The sequence below is a fragment of the Microtus pennsylvanicus genome, chromosome 1, assembly GCF_037038515.1.
Source record: "Microtus pennsylvanicus isolate mMicPen1 chromosome 1, mMicPen1.hap1, whole genome shotgun sequence".
Classification (NCBI taxonomy): Eukaryota; Metazoa; Chordata; class Mammalia; order Rodentia; family Cricetidae; genus Microtus; species Microtus pennsylvanicus.
In genome coordinates this window covers 93,370,545-93,387,048 of record NC_134579.1, presented here as the reverse complement: position 1 = coordinate 93,387,048, position 16,504 = coordinate 93,370,545, and the positions used below count along the sequence as shown (strand labels likewise).

At 41.4% G+C, this 16,504-nt stretch overlaps 1 protein-coding gene and 1 pseudogene across 3 annotated transcripts in view; one reads left to right on the top strand and one right to left on the bottom strand.

Annotated features, from left to right (window-relative positions):
- The window catches only part of Rnf216 (ring finger protein 216), a 119,337-nt gene that overhangs the window by 59,553 nt on the left and 43,280 nt on the right, over positions 1-16,504 (bottom strand). For all 3 annotated transcript variants that reach the window (XM_075973974.1, XM_075973991.1, XM_075973983.1), the window contains exons 9-13: positions 16,222-16,361; positions 11,831-11,881; positions 9,745-9,882; positions 7,167-7,315; positions 6,603-6,681 (exon numbers count right to left, since the gene is read on the bottom strand). In XM_075973974.1, the coding sequence (XP_075830089.1) occupies positions 6,603-6,681; positions 7,167-7,315; positions 9,745-9,882; positions 11,831-11,881; positions 16,222-16,361 (557 nt within the window). The remainder of the gene's footprint in view (positions 1-6,602; positions 6,682-7,166; positions 7,316-9,744; positions 9,883-11,830; positions 11,882-16,221; positions 16,362-16,504) is intronic.
- LOC142840289 (WD repeat-containing protein 74 pseudogene) lies at positions 10,378-11,397 on the top strand (annotated as a pseudogene).

Below are 16,504 nucleotides of genomic sequence, written 5' to 3'. Positions count from 1 at the left end.
CTTATGACCCTGGCCAATTTTCTAGGAAGCTCTACGTGTACGGTGGAGCATATAGCAGAGTTGTAGCTCCAAAAAGATAGAGGTTCAACACGGAAATGTCTGATATTACACAGAATATTTGAAGCCATCTCAGAACCTACAAAATCTACCATTCTTCCATTCCGTACCAAATACACCCTTATCCACTGCTGAAAGCAGCATGGCAAAACAATGCTTTGCAAGCATACCAGGAAACTGAACAGACAAGCACTTCATCACATCCATGAGACACAACCTATTTCACATAAGACAGTCTCACTCTTCAGGGATTTGGGCTGCAAGCCTTCCTCTTTCAAATAAGGCCTCACTATAAATGCCTTATCTCAGAGTGACAGGTTCCTGGAAATCCAACTGGAGTGTAGGTTACTGGCAAACACTGCATGCAATGAGAAAGCAGAAGCCTTTGGTCTTGCCCAGGCCAAAATTAGCTCGTGGCTCATTTTTTGCACATGCAAAATCCTCAAGGATTAACTGCCAGTTTAGCAATCTTGTTGAAGAGAAAGGTCACCTAGAGAATTAGGGCAAGTACAGAGGAAAAGGTAGGTGTCCTTCCTAACAGTGCATCCATCTCTGCAGTGAAGGTCTGAATGCATGTATTGGTTTGCTTTAGCACTAACCTAGAAGAATTTTATCAATTCTGTTTACAAGACAGTTGTGTTGACAAAAATACTTTGTAAATACCAAAGGGAAGAGGAACCCTAACTGTGGAGTACTAGTGCCACCTAGTGGCATTTTGTTTCATAGCACACACAAGACAGCCTAACATGGATGCTGTAGTCTGTTATGAGCTTGGTTTTTATTTTATCTCCCACAGACCCCTTCCTCAAAGAACAAAAAAGGAACCTAGAACATGAGTGCCATTTTCCTTAGGGAAAGGTCTGAAGCACATGGCCCTGGAAGCTGTGCCACCCTGTACTGCATTCTCTTCACTGTGAGTACTGTGTACATAAGGATGAAAAGGCTTGATGCTCTGAGAACCACCTAACGTTTGCACAGTATCAAACTACAGGCTCCAAGCGCTTTCTCCCCTCAACCTCTTCAGACTGCGTGACCTGTCACTTTGCAAATGTGCACTGAGGAACTGGCAAACACACACAGACAAGATATTTTACTTCCACCTTGAAATCCAAATATGCTAAAAGCAACATCAACTTTTTTTTTCTGCTGAGATCCTGCGAGATCCCCATTCCATCATGCAGTGGATCAAAGCAGAAGACTCGCCTGTACCTTTCTTGCCTTACCCACATTTAGCCTGTAACTTACAACCCTGACCTGGGATCCTCTTCTCAAAAACTCCCAGCCACTTCTGGTCCTTGAGATTGGAAATTATTGCTGAGACAAACTTGAACCTTATGGTGCACCTCCATCTTAACAGGGGAACAGAAAGTGAACTATACATGCCCTGCCCTCTGCAAAACCTGTGACAAAAATTAACATGACATCCATTAGGAACTGCTAGCTAAAAACAATATGTTGTATAAGCAGATACCAACAACTTTTCTAATTCAAACTACTCACTGAACAGTAATTCTTTTATTTCCTCTCTTCTTAGACCTGGCAATTACTGTTCAGAACCCTTCTGCTTGCATCTGGTTGCTTTAAAAACTGTATGTACTTTTCTCCTGCCACAACCTTCTGACATGACATTCTGCTTGTGCAACAGAAACACAAAGAAATTCACCTCCAGGGGCTGGAGAGATGGCTCAGTGGTTAAGAGCATTGCCTGCTCTTCCAAGGGTCCTGAGTTCAATTCCCAGCAACCACATGGTGGCTCACAACCATTTATAAAGAGGTCTGGCGCCCTCTTCTGGCCTTCAGGCATACAGACAGAATATTGTATACATAATAAATAGATAAATAAATATTTTTTTTTAAAAAAAGAAATTCACCTCCAAAAAGCCAAAATATGTCTTTTCTCTTGGTAATCTGGTTATTTCAAGCATCTGTTATAGTAATAGAAAACTAACACAGTTACCTTGTTCTTGGTCTCAGCAAAGAAACTTTCCATACATTTGAATTTTTCTGTTTTCTTGCTGCTACTGATTTTTAGCTTCACTCCACTGTGGTCAGAAAAGACACTTGGTATGATGACAATCTTAAGTCTTAGTACTTGCATTGTGAACTGTCATTCTATCCTGAAGATAGCACATTCATGTGTGCTTGCAAGGGGTTCTTTTACTTCTGATTGGCAGAATGTTTTGTGTCTGTTAGGTCCTACTCAGCCTATAATGTCACCGGTCTGCCACTTTTTCAGTCTTCTGTTGGGCTGCTCTATCCATCATAGATCTTGTTTGTGTGCTACGATCCATTACTTTCTTCAATTCTATTAATGTCTGCTTCATAAAGGGTGCATATAGTCAGTCATCTCTTAGGTGACTGGATTCAGGCTTCCTGTGTGATCTGAATGAGAATGCTGCTCTACTGGCTCAGGCATTTGAACACTAGCAGCGGTGCTGCTTGGGGAGTTATAGGAGGTGCGGCCTTGCTGGAAGAAAGTATATGCTGGGGGGGTGGCTTTGAGATGAAATAGGTTTACCCTACACTTCTAATTTGCTCTTTTTGCTTCATGTTTGCTGTTAAAGATGTGATCTGTCAGTTTCCTGCTTCTGCCACCATACTTCCTTGCCCTTATAATTTCTTCTTCTATAAGGTACTTTCCTTGATCATGATGTCATAGCAACAGAGAAGTAACGATCAACCCCTTTGGGTAGCCAATTTTGCTAACGCTCTAGTTCCCTATATGAAATTGCAACAGTATTTGTGTATAACCTATGCACACCCTCACTTAAAACAACCTCTTAGGGAAGAATGATAAAAAGAAGTCTACACATGTTTAAAGCAGGAGCCATTTTTCCTCCAGGTGGTTTTATCTGTGATTAGCTGAATCTATGGCTACAGATCCCATGGATACACAGGATGATCATGTATTTATAACTGTCTTCTCTTTCACATGATAGTTTTTAAGTTTATTTTGTTGAAGAATAGTCAACCTGCTCTCTTGGTTATCATTTCTGCTTAATACCTTTCCTTTCACCTTCAGTCAGCATATATTCACAAACCCAGTACAGGCTTTTGTAGATAGCATAACTCCAGAGCATGAGTTAAAGTACAGTCACTCTGCATGTCGTTTGTTCAAGAATTTATTCCATGTTGCATTTAAAGCATCACAGTAAGAAGGAACTTAATATCACTTTTTTTTTTGGTGTGTGTGTGTGTGTGTGTGTGTGTGTCTTTTCTGGTCCTTTGTTTCCTGTATCCCTTTATGCTTGGATTTCTTACCAAGATTCCTTTTTCGGTTTTCTTTTGCATATTCTCTATAGAAGTCTTCCCTGAGGTTACCATGGGACAAACATAAAATATCTTGTATTCATAACAATCTTTTTTTTTTTTTGTTTTTTGAGGCAGGGTTTCTCTGTAGCTTTTGGTGCCTGTCCTGGAACTAGCTCTTGTAGACCAGGCTGGCCTCGAACTCCCAGAGATCCGCCTTCCTCTGCCTCCCGAGTGCTGGGATTAAAGGTGTGCGCCGCAACCGCCCGGCTCATAACAATTTTTTAAACTGATTTATCTACTGTAAACTACTTTCTTACATCCACCCGCTGTGGATTGACATCACAAATTACATCTTTTTTTGTTGTTGTGAATCTATTAGTACTTTAATAGTTTTTGTCTTTTAAAATCTGTATTATTTATATATAACCACCATATTACATAATTCTGTATGTCCATACAAATTCTCCCTAACATACAATAAAGTTTTATACCAATAGGCCCACTGTAAACTGAAAATGTATTTGATTCACCTAACTTCCCAAACACCAAAGCTTAGCAACACAGTACAATATAGAAGGCTCACTGTTTACTTGTGGTTGTGTGGCTGACTGGTAACTGTAGCTTGCTGTTGTTGCACAGTATCATATTAGAAGAGTATTATTATAATACATTACTAGTCTGACAAAAAGATCAAAATTCAAAGTACAGTATATTAGACTGAGCAGATGCCTTTGTGGGTTAAAGCTTACTTCCAAGTCTGATGACTTGATTTTGATTCCTGGGTTCCACATAGTATAAAGAGAGAACCCATTCCCGTAAGCTGCCCTGACTTCCACATGTGCATACACCAACACACAGACTCACATGCACACACAAATAAATGCAATTTTAAAAATACAGGTTTTTTTTTTTTTAGGGTAGAAAAACCCTAAACCAGGAAATATTTGTATACTTACTTGATAATCGACTTTATAATTTTATATACATTTGTGCTTCTATTTAGTCTTTTCCCCCAAATACTGGGAATACAGGAAAATACCTGGTTTCTCTTCCCCTAATTTCCATGTATATGTGCACGTGTGTATATATGTATGCATGCGGATCCTGAGTTCAGTTCCCAGCAACCATACAGAAGGACACAACCATCTACAGTGGGATCTAATGTCTTCTTCTGGAATAAAGGTGTGCATGTAGACAGATCACTTATATAGAAGTAAATAAATCTTTTTAAAGGGGGGGGTCTCTCGCTGGAACTTGGGTTCACTGGTGAGAGTCAATTTCTGCCTCCCAAGTGCTGAGGTTGTGGGTGTGCCACCATACCTGGAACTGAAGGCAGGATCTCACACTTATGTAGCAAGTACTTTACTGATTGTGCTTTTTCTAAGCCTTGCTTTATTGTTCTTTTTCTTCATTTTTAAAAAGCTTTTATCTGTCTGTCTGTCCATCTGTCTATCTTTGGTTTAGGGATTCTCTGTAGCTTTGGAGCCTGTCCTAGAACTAGTTTTTATAGACCTGGTTGGCCTCTAACTCAGAGAGACCCACCTGCCTCTGCCACCAGAGTGCTGGAATTAAAGGTGTGCACCACCACTGCCCGGCTTTATTTTTATTTTTTTAAAGATAGTATCTTACTAGATAGCCTTAGGTGGTCTGGAACTTGCTATGATAGCATGAAACTCATATTGCTCTTCTTGCCTCTGCCTCCTGAGTACTGGAAATTAAGGGTGTGTGTCACTGAGCCTGGCCCCCTTCAATTTCTTTCAGCTACCAGACTTCCTTGTTTGCAAGGTTTCTGCTGAAAAATCCACTGAATTTTATGCATGCTTCACATGAGGGAGAAAAAAAAGAGGGAGGAGGTGTCTTACAGAGTATCCCCTGGCTGAAGTGGAACTTACTATGTAGACCACACTGGCCTTTAACTCACAGAGATCTATTTAATTGCCTCTGCCTCCTTAGTGCTGGGATCAAAGGTATGAACCACCACACTTTTTTTTTTGTTTGTTCTTTCTTCCTTTTTAAAATGTGTATGAATATTTTGCCTATATTTATATCTGTGTGTGTCCCTGGTGCTTAAGGAGGATAGAAAGGCATTGGATCCTTTAGAATTGGAGTCACAAATTGTTTTGAGCTGCCGTGTTGGTGCTGGGAATTCAACACAGGTACTCTGGAAGAAGAGTCAGTGCTCTCAACCTCTGAGCCATCTCTCCAGCCCCATTTTTTAATGTATTTACTTTGTATGCATGTATGTGGGTACATGTACCACAGCACCATGAGTAGAGATCAGAGGACAACTTGCTGTACACTTCTTACCAGCCAAACAGGTCTTCAATACTTTGCCTCTCCTTTACTCAGGATGCAATGCCTGCTCTCACCCAGTTCATGAGCTTCCTTCACTTGTTCTATCTGCCAAAGTCCAGGCTGATACTACTTCCTGGCCAGAACATCCCTTCACCATTCACTTGCTTTAGTTATGTTTCTATTTCTTTGTGTCTTAGCTTAGGCGCCGACTGCTCAAATATTCCAGTGCCTGACACACCAGATACACACAGGGACATCTTACTGTGCCTTCCTATTCCAAGAGGTCAGAATTGTGAGAGAACAATTCATACACGACAAACTGAAGTAGGGACAACTTACAAAATGGTTACATCAACTATAAAGAATACATAAAACTTTCACACAGAAATACACATCTGTTTAGAGGGAAGGCAATGTCCACTAACTAAAACCCCTAAGTGGTTTATAAATAGCTGGTAAATTTTAGGACATTTTTATAGAGTAGAAGCCTTATTAAAGAACTTTTAGTAGTGAGGTGACTGCATAGCTCTGCTCACCTGAAATGGCTGGTTATTTTGAAAGAGTCACGTGAAAACCTACCAGATAAGACAGAGATGCTAACACAGTGTTTAGCTCTTTAATCAAAAAGTGACACTTGGACTTTGAAACTGGTAGGAAGTATATCTGTGTAAGTGCAGTATTTGAACACAGAATAGGGAAAAGAGTAAGCAAGAAATACAACTAAGCAAAAGAAAAAACCCCTCACGTGTTGTGTCAGAGTACCTGTCTTTATAAAATAACATAGAAAAGAGATCCTGAGCTTTGAAAACTGGAATCCCACAAGTAATCTCATCTCTAACAATGCTGACTAGATCTTCAGTGACTTCATGAAAAGGACCAGGCAAACTGTTCTCATGCATGCATCAGCATGCAGACAGACCATAAACTATATACGCCATCGGGATAATGCAAAGCACCAAAATTCAAGCAATGTGTCAGGAAAAAACTGTGTTCCTTACCTTTCGGCAGCGAGGATTAGGACAGCTGAACCTCTTCACATCGCTGTCCAACAGAGCAGGGAAGCTACATGAGGGGCATCTGAAATAAACAGGACAGGCAGATCACTCAAGTTGGTTAAAGTAGACTTCATGGGACTATGTTATCAAATGGAGTGTTAAGTAAAACAGACAGTGCTGTGTACTCCTTTAGTTTTCATTCTAACATAGACTGAGCTTCTTCCTTTACTTGGACTTAACAGGGAATATAGGCACCATCCCAGTGTTCAAATTTACTGTCAACCAAACACCACAAGCTTTCAAGAATTCTTTGTAACCATTACTTTTCCTCCCAATCAGGATACAGTGACTTAGTTACAGTCTGGAAGATTGGGTAGTAAATAAGTTACATAGAGTCTATTGATAGATGCTTTCGTTATAAAACTTAGTTAATTATTCATTTCTCAGCAAGAAGTGCCAGAAAACCCAGACAAACCAGCTACACCACTGAATCTTCTTGCCTGATCAATGCTCCAGCAGACTTTACTTTTTTTAAATTTGGGGAATCAGTAGACTCTCAGAACTCACCGAACAAGTTCATCAGCATAGGCTGCAGCGACTTCCTCTTCAGCTTTCCGTTCATAGTATTTGAACAGAATGGTCTGGGGAAGCACCTTCTCCAGTTCACTCGTTGGGAAGGAACATGTGCAGCTGCCTTCCATGCAACTGAGTTCTGACTAGAATAAAGTAAGCAGGCAAGAAAAAAAAAAGTTAACCAGGGATTCAGAATAACTAAAGCTAAGGGACAGTGGTGGCAAGGACACAGTTGTAGCAAAGTCCTCCTGTTCTCTGAGAAATCATTCTTTAAACCAGGAAGCATTAACAAGCACATAAGGGCTCTCCTCAATGCTAGTAGACTATTTTCAGCAGTCCAAACTACAATCTATAAAGACTGAACACCAATAGCTAAGATGACATGGTTCAGCTGGCAGACGAGGCTGGTTATAGTGTCTGAAGTAAGCTGCTTCTTGGAAGGGGAGAGGAAAGGTGGTAACTAGGTAAGAAATGGTGAAGGAATAGTTTGGGCTTCTATTCTGATTTTATGGATGGAAATCAACATAAAGGAGGGAATGTTCAGGGTCGAGTGTGGCCTCAAGAACACCTGTTTCAGAAGGGGTCATACTCCATACCTACAGGATTGGTACAGAGAGCCCAGGAAAAATCTGAACATACAGTCTCGCTGAGTTTCTTTAGTCTATCAAACTCTGATGCCATTTTCACAGGTTGTTCATACTTCAATCCTATCAATGCAATAAAGTCTCTATAAAAACTTAAAGGACAGGGTCTAGAGAACTTCTGGATGTTGAATACTGGAGCCTTACAGGAAGGGGAATAAAACTCCAACCCTGCAGGGCATTGGTGGCACTTTAATCCCAGCACTTGGGAGGCAGAGGCAGGCGGATTTCTGAGTTCAAGACCAGCCTGGTTTATAAGAGCTACTTCCAGGACAGGTTCCAAAGCTACAGAAAAACCCTGCAATTCCCCCCCCCTTCCCCCCGGCTTTCCAGGAGGGTGGTGCATCCTAGTTAGGGACAGAGCTCTTATACTAGGTAGCTTGGTCTGTCTGTCTCCCGATCAGTCTGCTGATCTGGAGCTTTACAACAACCTTTGTATAAACCTCAAGTATAAGCAGCGGAGACATTTATATCCTAAGGGTAACCAACAGCCATTGGACTTAAGGCCAGTTTAATAGGAGGGAATTCATCTCTGATACTGTAAATCTAGTCTACTACCCATGGCTGTAAGGCCATTAAGGAAAACCTACTACCCTTAGTTTCACTGAGCCAGTATAATTTCAAATTACATTCTAAATACTAATCCCTGTACTGTAAGTATAGCTCTGATCCTCCATCAAGCTAGCCTACATCTAAGGCCAAAGGAACATCACAGAAGGTATGGAAAGGTTCTAAGAGCCAGAAGACCAGGATGTAGGCTACAAGAAAATGTCTTCTATATTTTATGGGGAGACTGTACCCACAAAATTTCTACATGTCAACACCTTAATGAAGGTAACACCTGAAATGAAGACATTCAGGTGATAAATGGCTGCTGATGGAGGGAGAATCCGTCTTCTCTAGGGATGAACCCCTTAAACACACATATAACACTAAAATAACTCAGCAGGTTATATGTGTTTCTTCTTTTTCTCTCTTCTCTCAAATTAAAGAATACGAGGCTGCATGGGTTTTGTTGGCACACACCTTTAATCCCAGCACTCAGGAGACAGAAGCAGGCAGATCTCTGAGTTTGAGGCAAACCTGCTGACATAGTGAGTTCTAGGACAGTCAGGGCTACAGAGAGAAACCCTGTCTTGAAAAACCAAAAGTTAAAGAGGCCAAAAATGTAAGGATGGTAGTCACAGGAGACAATGGATGGTTGGAGTGTGTGTGATGTAAATATAGTACATGCATATGACAATCCTTAAAAATAAAAGTCCAAGTTTTAGATCACAATGTTAGTTTCTTCTCTGTCTTCTTCTCTTTCCCCTCTCCCTCTTTGCCTTACCCTGTCCGAACTAGGGAAGGAACCCGGGGTCTTACACGTTAGGCAAGCACTCTAACTGCTAGGTCTATAAGGTCTTATAGCCCCAGGTCCCCAGTCCTATTTAAAAAAAAAAAACAACTTTGAGACAGGATATCAACTAACTTGTTCAGGCTATCTTTGAATTTGTGATCCTTCTGCCTCAGCCTTCGATGTAGCTAAAATTACAGACCTGAGCCACTTGGCTCAATATCACTTTGGTATGAGTGCTGAAAGAGATATAAAACAATATGCAACACCTCTTAACACTATTTGTTGGTGTTAAGTGAAAGGGACTTTGGAAAGAGAAATATGATCTTACATCTATTACGACCTTTTAAATGAACTACAAAATCTTTATGTAAAAATATATTACTACACTTTCATATGCTCAAAAAATAAACTCTTCCTGAATTCACCCTTTATCTAATTGTGACCAGGAAAGTGAGCGCTGAGGCAGGAGGCCCTGTGGAGCTAGACATAGGGCATGAAGGAGTCAGAACCAACATATCACTTATCATCAGAATTTTCCTCCCCACACAAATACAGTCATCTTTCATATTTACGTGCATGACATACTTCTTACCTTTCCAGACCCGAATACCGCCTCTTGGGCATATCTGATGAGGCATTCTTTGCAGAACAAGTGAGCATCAGCACATTGTGTCAGCTCCTCAAATGGAAATTCCCCATAGCAGCAGCGACACTCAATCAGCTGTCCATCCTGAAAGCCAAAGAAGATACACATGAATACCCCCATATGCCATTCAAGAACTGTGGCCTTATCTTCCTTGAAACAGATTCACAATGAGGTGACACCAAATAACAGTGAACTTTTTTTTGCTATCTAACCCTAGCACAGAAGCTGGTATCATGACAATATATGTATAATGACAATTCTTAAGACACTAAGAAAGGAGAAATTAGACTTTGAGGTCAACCAGGGCTATGGAGTGAGACCTGGTCTCAAAAAGTAGGTAAACAAAAAACATAAATCCAATTGAGACTGTCAGTATGACACTATACCATAGCAAGCAACTGCTGCAACAGATGCTGACGTGACTATCAAAGGGCTAACGGCATGGCACATTACCCAAGAAGCTATCTAATGCTGGATTTGTTCCTCTTGTCAGAAGATAGGATGCGAAGAGACCATCAGCTGGCCTTAGCTTTTGGTTAAAGGACTAAGGAAAATAGACCTCTGCACTAGGAAACCATGTGTGGGTCGGCACCGAGACGGGGATCCTGAAAGGGGTGAACCTTCAGCGGAAACATGCGTCAAACTTCACGCCGTCCGGACAGCCGAGGCGTGAGGAGGCGGTGAAAGCTCTGTGCTGGGGCGCAGGTGGCGAGACCCAGCACCCTCATCACGTGTGTGGATTCTGGGATTCTTAAGAGTCTGGTGTGATGATGACAAGGAAGCATCACCTGACCCACTCTTGGAACTGAAGGTGGGTCCTGGGGTGTGTAGGATGTGCCAAGACCCAGCACATACTCATGTGGTTGCCACATGTGGGAAAGAGAATGCTTTGAAAGTATGGGACCTACAGAGGTTTGAGCAGCCAGTGTTCCAGGCCAAGAATGTGCGAAATGATTGGCTGGATCTACGGGTTCCTATTTGGGACCAGGATATACAGTTCCTCCCTGGGTCACAGAAGCTTGTCACATGCACAGGGTATCACCAGGTCCGTGTCTATGATCCAGTCTCTCCTCAGCGCCGGCCAGTCCTGGAGGCCACCTATGGAGAGTACCCCCTGACAGCCATGACCCTTACTCCTGAGGGCAATTCTGTCATCGTAGGGAACACTCATGGGCAGCTAGCAGAAATTGATTTTCGGCAAGGGCGTCTACTGGGCTGTCTGAAGGGGTTGGTAGGCAGTGTCCGTGGGCTGCAGTGCCACCCTTCTAAGCCCCTATTAGCCTCTTGTGGCTTGGACAGAGTCTTGAGGATACACAGGATCCGAAATCCATGTGGGTTTATCTTAAGTCTCAACTGAACTGCCTCCTCCTGTCAAGCAGGGATAACTGGGAGGACGAGCCCCAAGAACCTCAAAAGCCCAACATGGTGCCCCCAGAAGACACAGAGACAGATGAACTTTGGGCATCTTTGGAGGCAGCTGCCAAGCGGAAGCTCCCAAATTTGGATCAGACACAAGAGACGCTCCAAACAAGAAGAAAGAAAAAGAAGCGGCCTGGATCTACCAGTCCTTGAAGGCCCTTGCTCATTTTGTTAATAAACAATCCAACACACACAGGGAAAAAAAAAGGACTAAGGAAAATAAAGTCGCATCCTTAAGTTCATGCAGAGATGTGATGCCACTGCTCATTGAGAAGATAGATCCAGTCAGCAGCCTGCTCTCAGCCATGCCAATAAGCAAGTTGGCAAATATGGCACAAAACCCCTGGCCCAAGGCTACACACAGGGAATCTGAGTGTAGGAATGTAGAACCGTCCCTTCTGGCAACTGTCTAGTAAATTTCTGTTCATGCTCTTTGGGAACATATCTATCTCCTTCCAGTTCTGTTTTGGTCTTGTATTATGATAACATCCACTAGCTGTTATACTGACTATGACTTAAGTCAACTGCAAATTCACAAGTCAAGAGGAGGTTATAAAAAAAAAGTTTGCTTTGAAAAGCCAGAATAAATGAACTTGTTGAGATTTAAAAATACCTTTTGATATTGTTCTTCATTCATCTGAAGAGCAAGCAAAAAGTCTTCGTGCTGAGGAACAAAAGAATCAAACATTCAGATGTAGAAAGGAGATTATAAGGCACAAGCATGGATTTCAATTTATACACATTATTAATAGGTATCCTTTCAGTTAACATGGTTTAGTAGTTGAAAAGGTTACCAAAGGATAAATCTGCAGAATGAACAAGGAACAGATCAACACAAAACACTCTGGGATAACAAAGAACAGCAAGAACAAACAGGAAGCTAAAGGTGCCAAAACCAAGTCTGATAACACGATTTGCTGGTCAAGTTGGGAACCAACCAGCACCATGTATTGCTGCAGAAGATGTAAAATGGCTGATTATGAAGGAAGCACGTGGTATGAACTCAACATTGGAAAAAAAATTGTTTGACTGTTTTTTGAGATAGGATCTCTCTATGTAGTACTGGTCTGACTTAAAACTCACTCTGTAAATCAGGCTGGCCTCAAACTCAAAAATCAGCTTGCCTCCTCCCCCACTTCAAGTGCTGGGATTAAAGGCATGAACCATAATGTCTGCCCAAAACTTTTGTGACAGAGACACACTATATAGCCCAGGCTGGCCTCGAACTCATGAAGATCTGCCTGCCCTTGCTTCCCAAGTGCTAGGATTAAAGCTATATGCTATCAAAGTCAGGCTCAGGAAACTGTCCCCAAGGTGCTCTTAGGTATAAATATGAACTGACATATTTACACAAACATATTTACAAACAGCAAACCCTAGAAACAAGCCTTGACCCTCATCAAACAATGTTACAGGCAGTTTTAAAAAGCAAAGAGGAAGACCTCTGTGGATTGTAGGCAGAGGCTGCTTGTTTGCTCCTGGCTACCCAGATCCTAATTAACCACATAGAAACTGTATTAATTAAAAAACTGCTTGGCCAATCTCTTAGGCGTATTGCTAACTAGCTCTTATATCTTAAATTAACCAACTTTTTTCATTTTATATATATATTTTACCATGAGGCTCATGGTTTAGCAGTACTGAAGTGTGGGCATCTTTCTCCTCTGGCGGGTACCTGGCATCTCTTTGACTCTGCCTTCTTTTCCCTTCAATCTCTGCTTGGAATTCGCCACCTTGCCCTATTCTGCGCTGTCACCAGCCCAAAGCAACTTATTTATTAACCAACGGTAATTAAAGCATATTTACAGCATAAAGACGGAAATTGCCATTCTGTAGGCAGAGGATGCTTCTTCATTTCTCAGCCACCCAGACCCGAAATAATCACACAGAAACTGTAATAACTACAATACTGTTTGGCCAATAGCTTAAATGTATTTTTAGCTAGCTCTTATATCTTAAATTAACCCATTTCTATGATATTTTACAAGTGTTATGCTGGTGTCTTTCTCCTCCAGTGGCTACATGGCGTCTCCCTGACTCTGCCTATCCTCTCCTCCATCTGCCTGCAATTTCTGCCTTGCCCTATTCTGCACTGCAACAGGCCCAAAGCCACTTATTTATTGACCAATGATTAAGAATCATATTTACAGCATAAAGAGGGAAATTCCACATCAGAGAATGTCTGCTAGGATGCGGTGCTAAGTGAAATAGCAGGAACTTAAGAGTATCTCTCTTAAAAATTACTTGAAAATGCTACACATGGGGGTGGGGCATGTGTCAGAAGACAACTTTGTGAAGCCAGTTCTTTCCATATGCCTTCACATGGGTTCTGGGAGTCAAACTCAGGTCCCCAGGCTTTGGTCAGCACATGCCTTTACCCACTAGGTCATCTTGGTAGCCTTATTTCCTTTTTAAGAACAATTTATTTCAGGCAGGGTGGTGGTGGTACAGGCCTTTAATCCCGGTACTCAGGAGGCAGAGGCAGGTAGATCTCTGTGAGTTAGAGGCCACCCTAGTCTTCAAAGCTAGTTGCAAGACAGCGAGGGCACACAGAGAAACCCTGTCTCTAAAAACCAAAAAGAGGGAGGGAGGGAGGGAGGGAGGGAGGGAGGGAGGGAGGGAGGGAGGGAGGGAGGCTGGCTGAGCAAGCATGGTGAACAAGCCAGTAAGCAGCACCCCTCCATACCCTCTGTATCAGATCCAGCCTCCAGGTTTTTGTTGTATTTGAGTTCCTGTCCTGACTTTCTAAGATGATGAAGGTTGATATGGTTAATAAAAGCCAAATAAACACCTTTTTCCTTATGGTGCTTTATCACAGCAATAAAACTCTAACTAAGACAAGCGAGAGAGACTAGACCATTTCACCATGTTAGAGCAAGGATATGGTCAGAGACTATCAGGTTAGAACAAAGGGGCTGCCAATGATCAGAGGATAGTTTGGATATAAGGTTAATAATAACTACAAATAACAGATAATCTATTAATTCTATAAATTGCTCTTGGATAAGCTCTGTGATGACTTTTAAATTTTAATTCAATCTTATGTATATGGGTGTTTTTCCTACAATGTCTCTGTCCTATGTGTGTGTCTGGTGCCAATAGAGGGCTAGAGGAAGGCTTCAGATCCCCTGGGACTGGAGTTACATACAGATAGTTTTGAGCCACCATGTGGGTGCTGGGGATTGAGCCTAATTCCTTTGGAAGAGCAGACAGTGCTCTTAAACTCTGAGCTTTCTCTGTAACCCTCCATGGTAGTATTAATAAATGGATGGATCAAGATGAAAACTTTCTTCAAATTCTAATGCCTGCTTGAGATGTAGAATTTTATCCACACACACAAACCACCACTTCGTTATGAGATAGTGTCTATCCAAATACTCAATACTGATTAATCAATAATTTTCACGTTGTTTTCTTAAAAGTAAAAATGATATTCTATGAGTGGTAGAGAAATAATAAAGATTCAGCTGTTCTCAAGTTGACAAGTACCTCTCCTCAGGATCAGTTCTTACATCTAGATGCTGCCAGAACACTTATGTACTGCTTCTATGTTTTTGGTTTTTCAAGACAGGGTTTTTTTCTGGCAGGATTTCTTTGTAGACCAGGCTGACCTCAAACTCAGAGATCTGCATATTCTATTATTATCTTGGTGGTCTGGGAATTAAACATTGAACCACTCAGTCACATCCTTGGCTCTAAGTTATCTAGGCTAGCCTTGGAACTTTCACTAATACTTGGAGTCTCAGCCTCCAAGGTAGCTGGAATTACAACACCACACATGGATAAGACTGGCATCTTAAAATACTGAGTGCAGGGAGACTGCTAAGTCACCATTGCTTTTTTCTATTGCTCCAAATTTGAAACAAATAAATAATAAAAAAAATTTAAAAAGCAAATTCTATTCATCCTGCTAAGAAAAAAATGTGGCTTCAGGTGAGACAAGGTGGTATACATCTTTAATTCCAGAGTGAGCAAAGTTTATCTCTGGGAGTTCAAAGCCAGTCTGGTCTACATAGAGAATTCCAGTACACGCAAAACCATGTAGAGAGATCTTGTCTCCAAAACGCAAAACAAAAAACCACGCTGGAACAAACAACACCCCCCCCCCACCGCCAAATGTGACCTCATAGGCTTGGGTCTCCGTGACCTCAGAACTTGGCGTCACCAAAGCCTAGAAGATTTTTAAATAATATAAGTGTACTCCAATTGAATTGAATGTTTTATAACATTTGGGAAAGTTATAAAGCTAAATGAGAAGTTAAAGACATATCTTACATGCTTCGGTACAAGTGTGCCTACAAACATACACATAAATAACTGCAACAAAAAATTTAAACTATAGTTTTGTTTTGTTTAAAACCTTTCTGTGCTGAAAACAAACCTGAAGAAATCACAGAAGCCCTCTTCACAAAGTATTAAAACTTGTTTTAGTCCATAAAAAGTAAGCAAAATGAATACAAAACATACACAATATAAACATATACTAAGAAGGGAATAAACAAAACAAAAACTCAAAAACTTTGAGTTGGGTGTGGTGGTGCACACCTGTAACTGTAACCTAAGCAGTTGGAGTAATGAGGCAGCAAGATTTCCAAGAGTTCAATATCAGGATGAACCACATAACTGAGTACCAAGACAGACTGGCTAAAAAAAAAAAAAAGAAGACCCAAACTAAAAGCAAACTAAACTTTACCACATAATCGATCAAAAAGGGGAAAATTTGGGCTAGATGTTATAGCTTGGTGGCAGAATGCTAACTGCAGGTTCAATCCTCAGTATGAGGATAAACAAACCCTCCAATTCAAGATTCTCCTGTCTTAGCTTTCAGTGCTAGGCTTAAGGGATGGAACAACCACACTTTTCTTGAAAAGGAAGCATTGGTGTGATATTAGTGATGGAACCCAAGCTGGGCTATATCCACAGCACCCAAAGGAACTCTTAATCCAACAGGGAACAAACTAGAACTTCAGAACCACATTCCAAGATCAGAGCACAGCTTCCTACCTCTGCCATCTCTTTGATTTTCTGCTCGTAGAATTCCTGCTCTTGCTGCACAGCTGGAAGGAGGGCCTGCTGGTCATAGGATCTGCAGTGTCGACGCTTGTTTTCCAGAAAGAACATTCTCTTTTCTATTTTTATGTTACCTAGAAGACATATAACAAAGTGAAATCACAGAATGACTGTTTACTAGGAATACAGGCCAGCCATTCTGTCTTCTAGAACTTAGCACCACCCCACCAGCCCTGTGGCAGGGCACTACAGCTTCCAACAACTCATCTTACAGGTG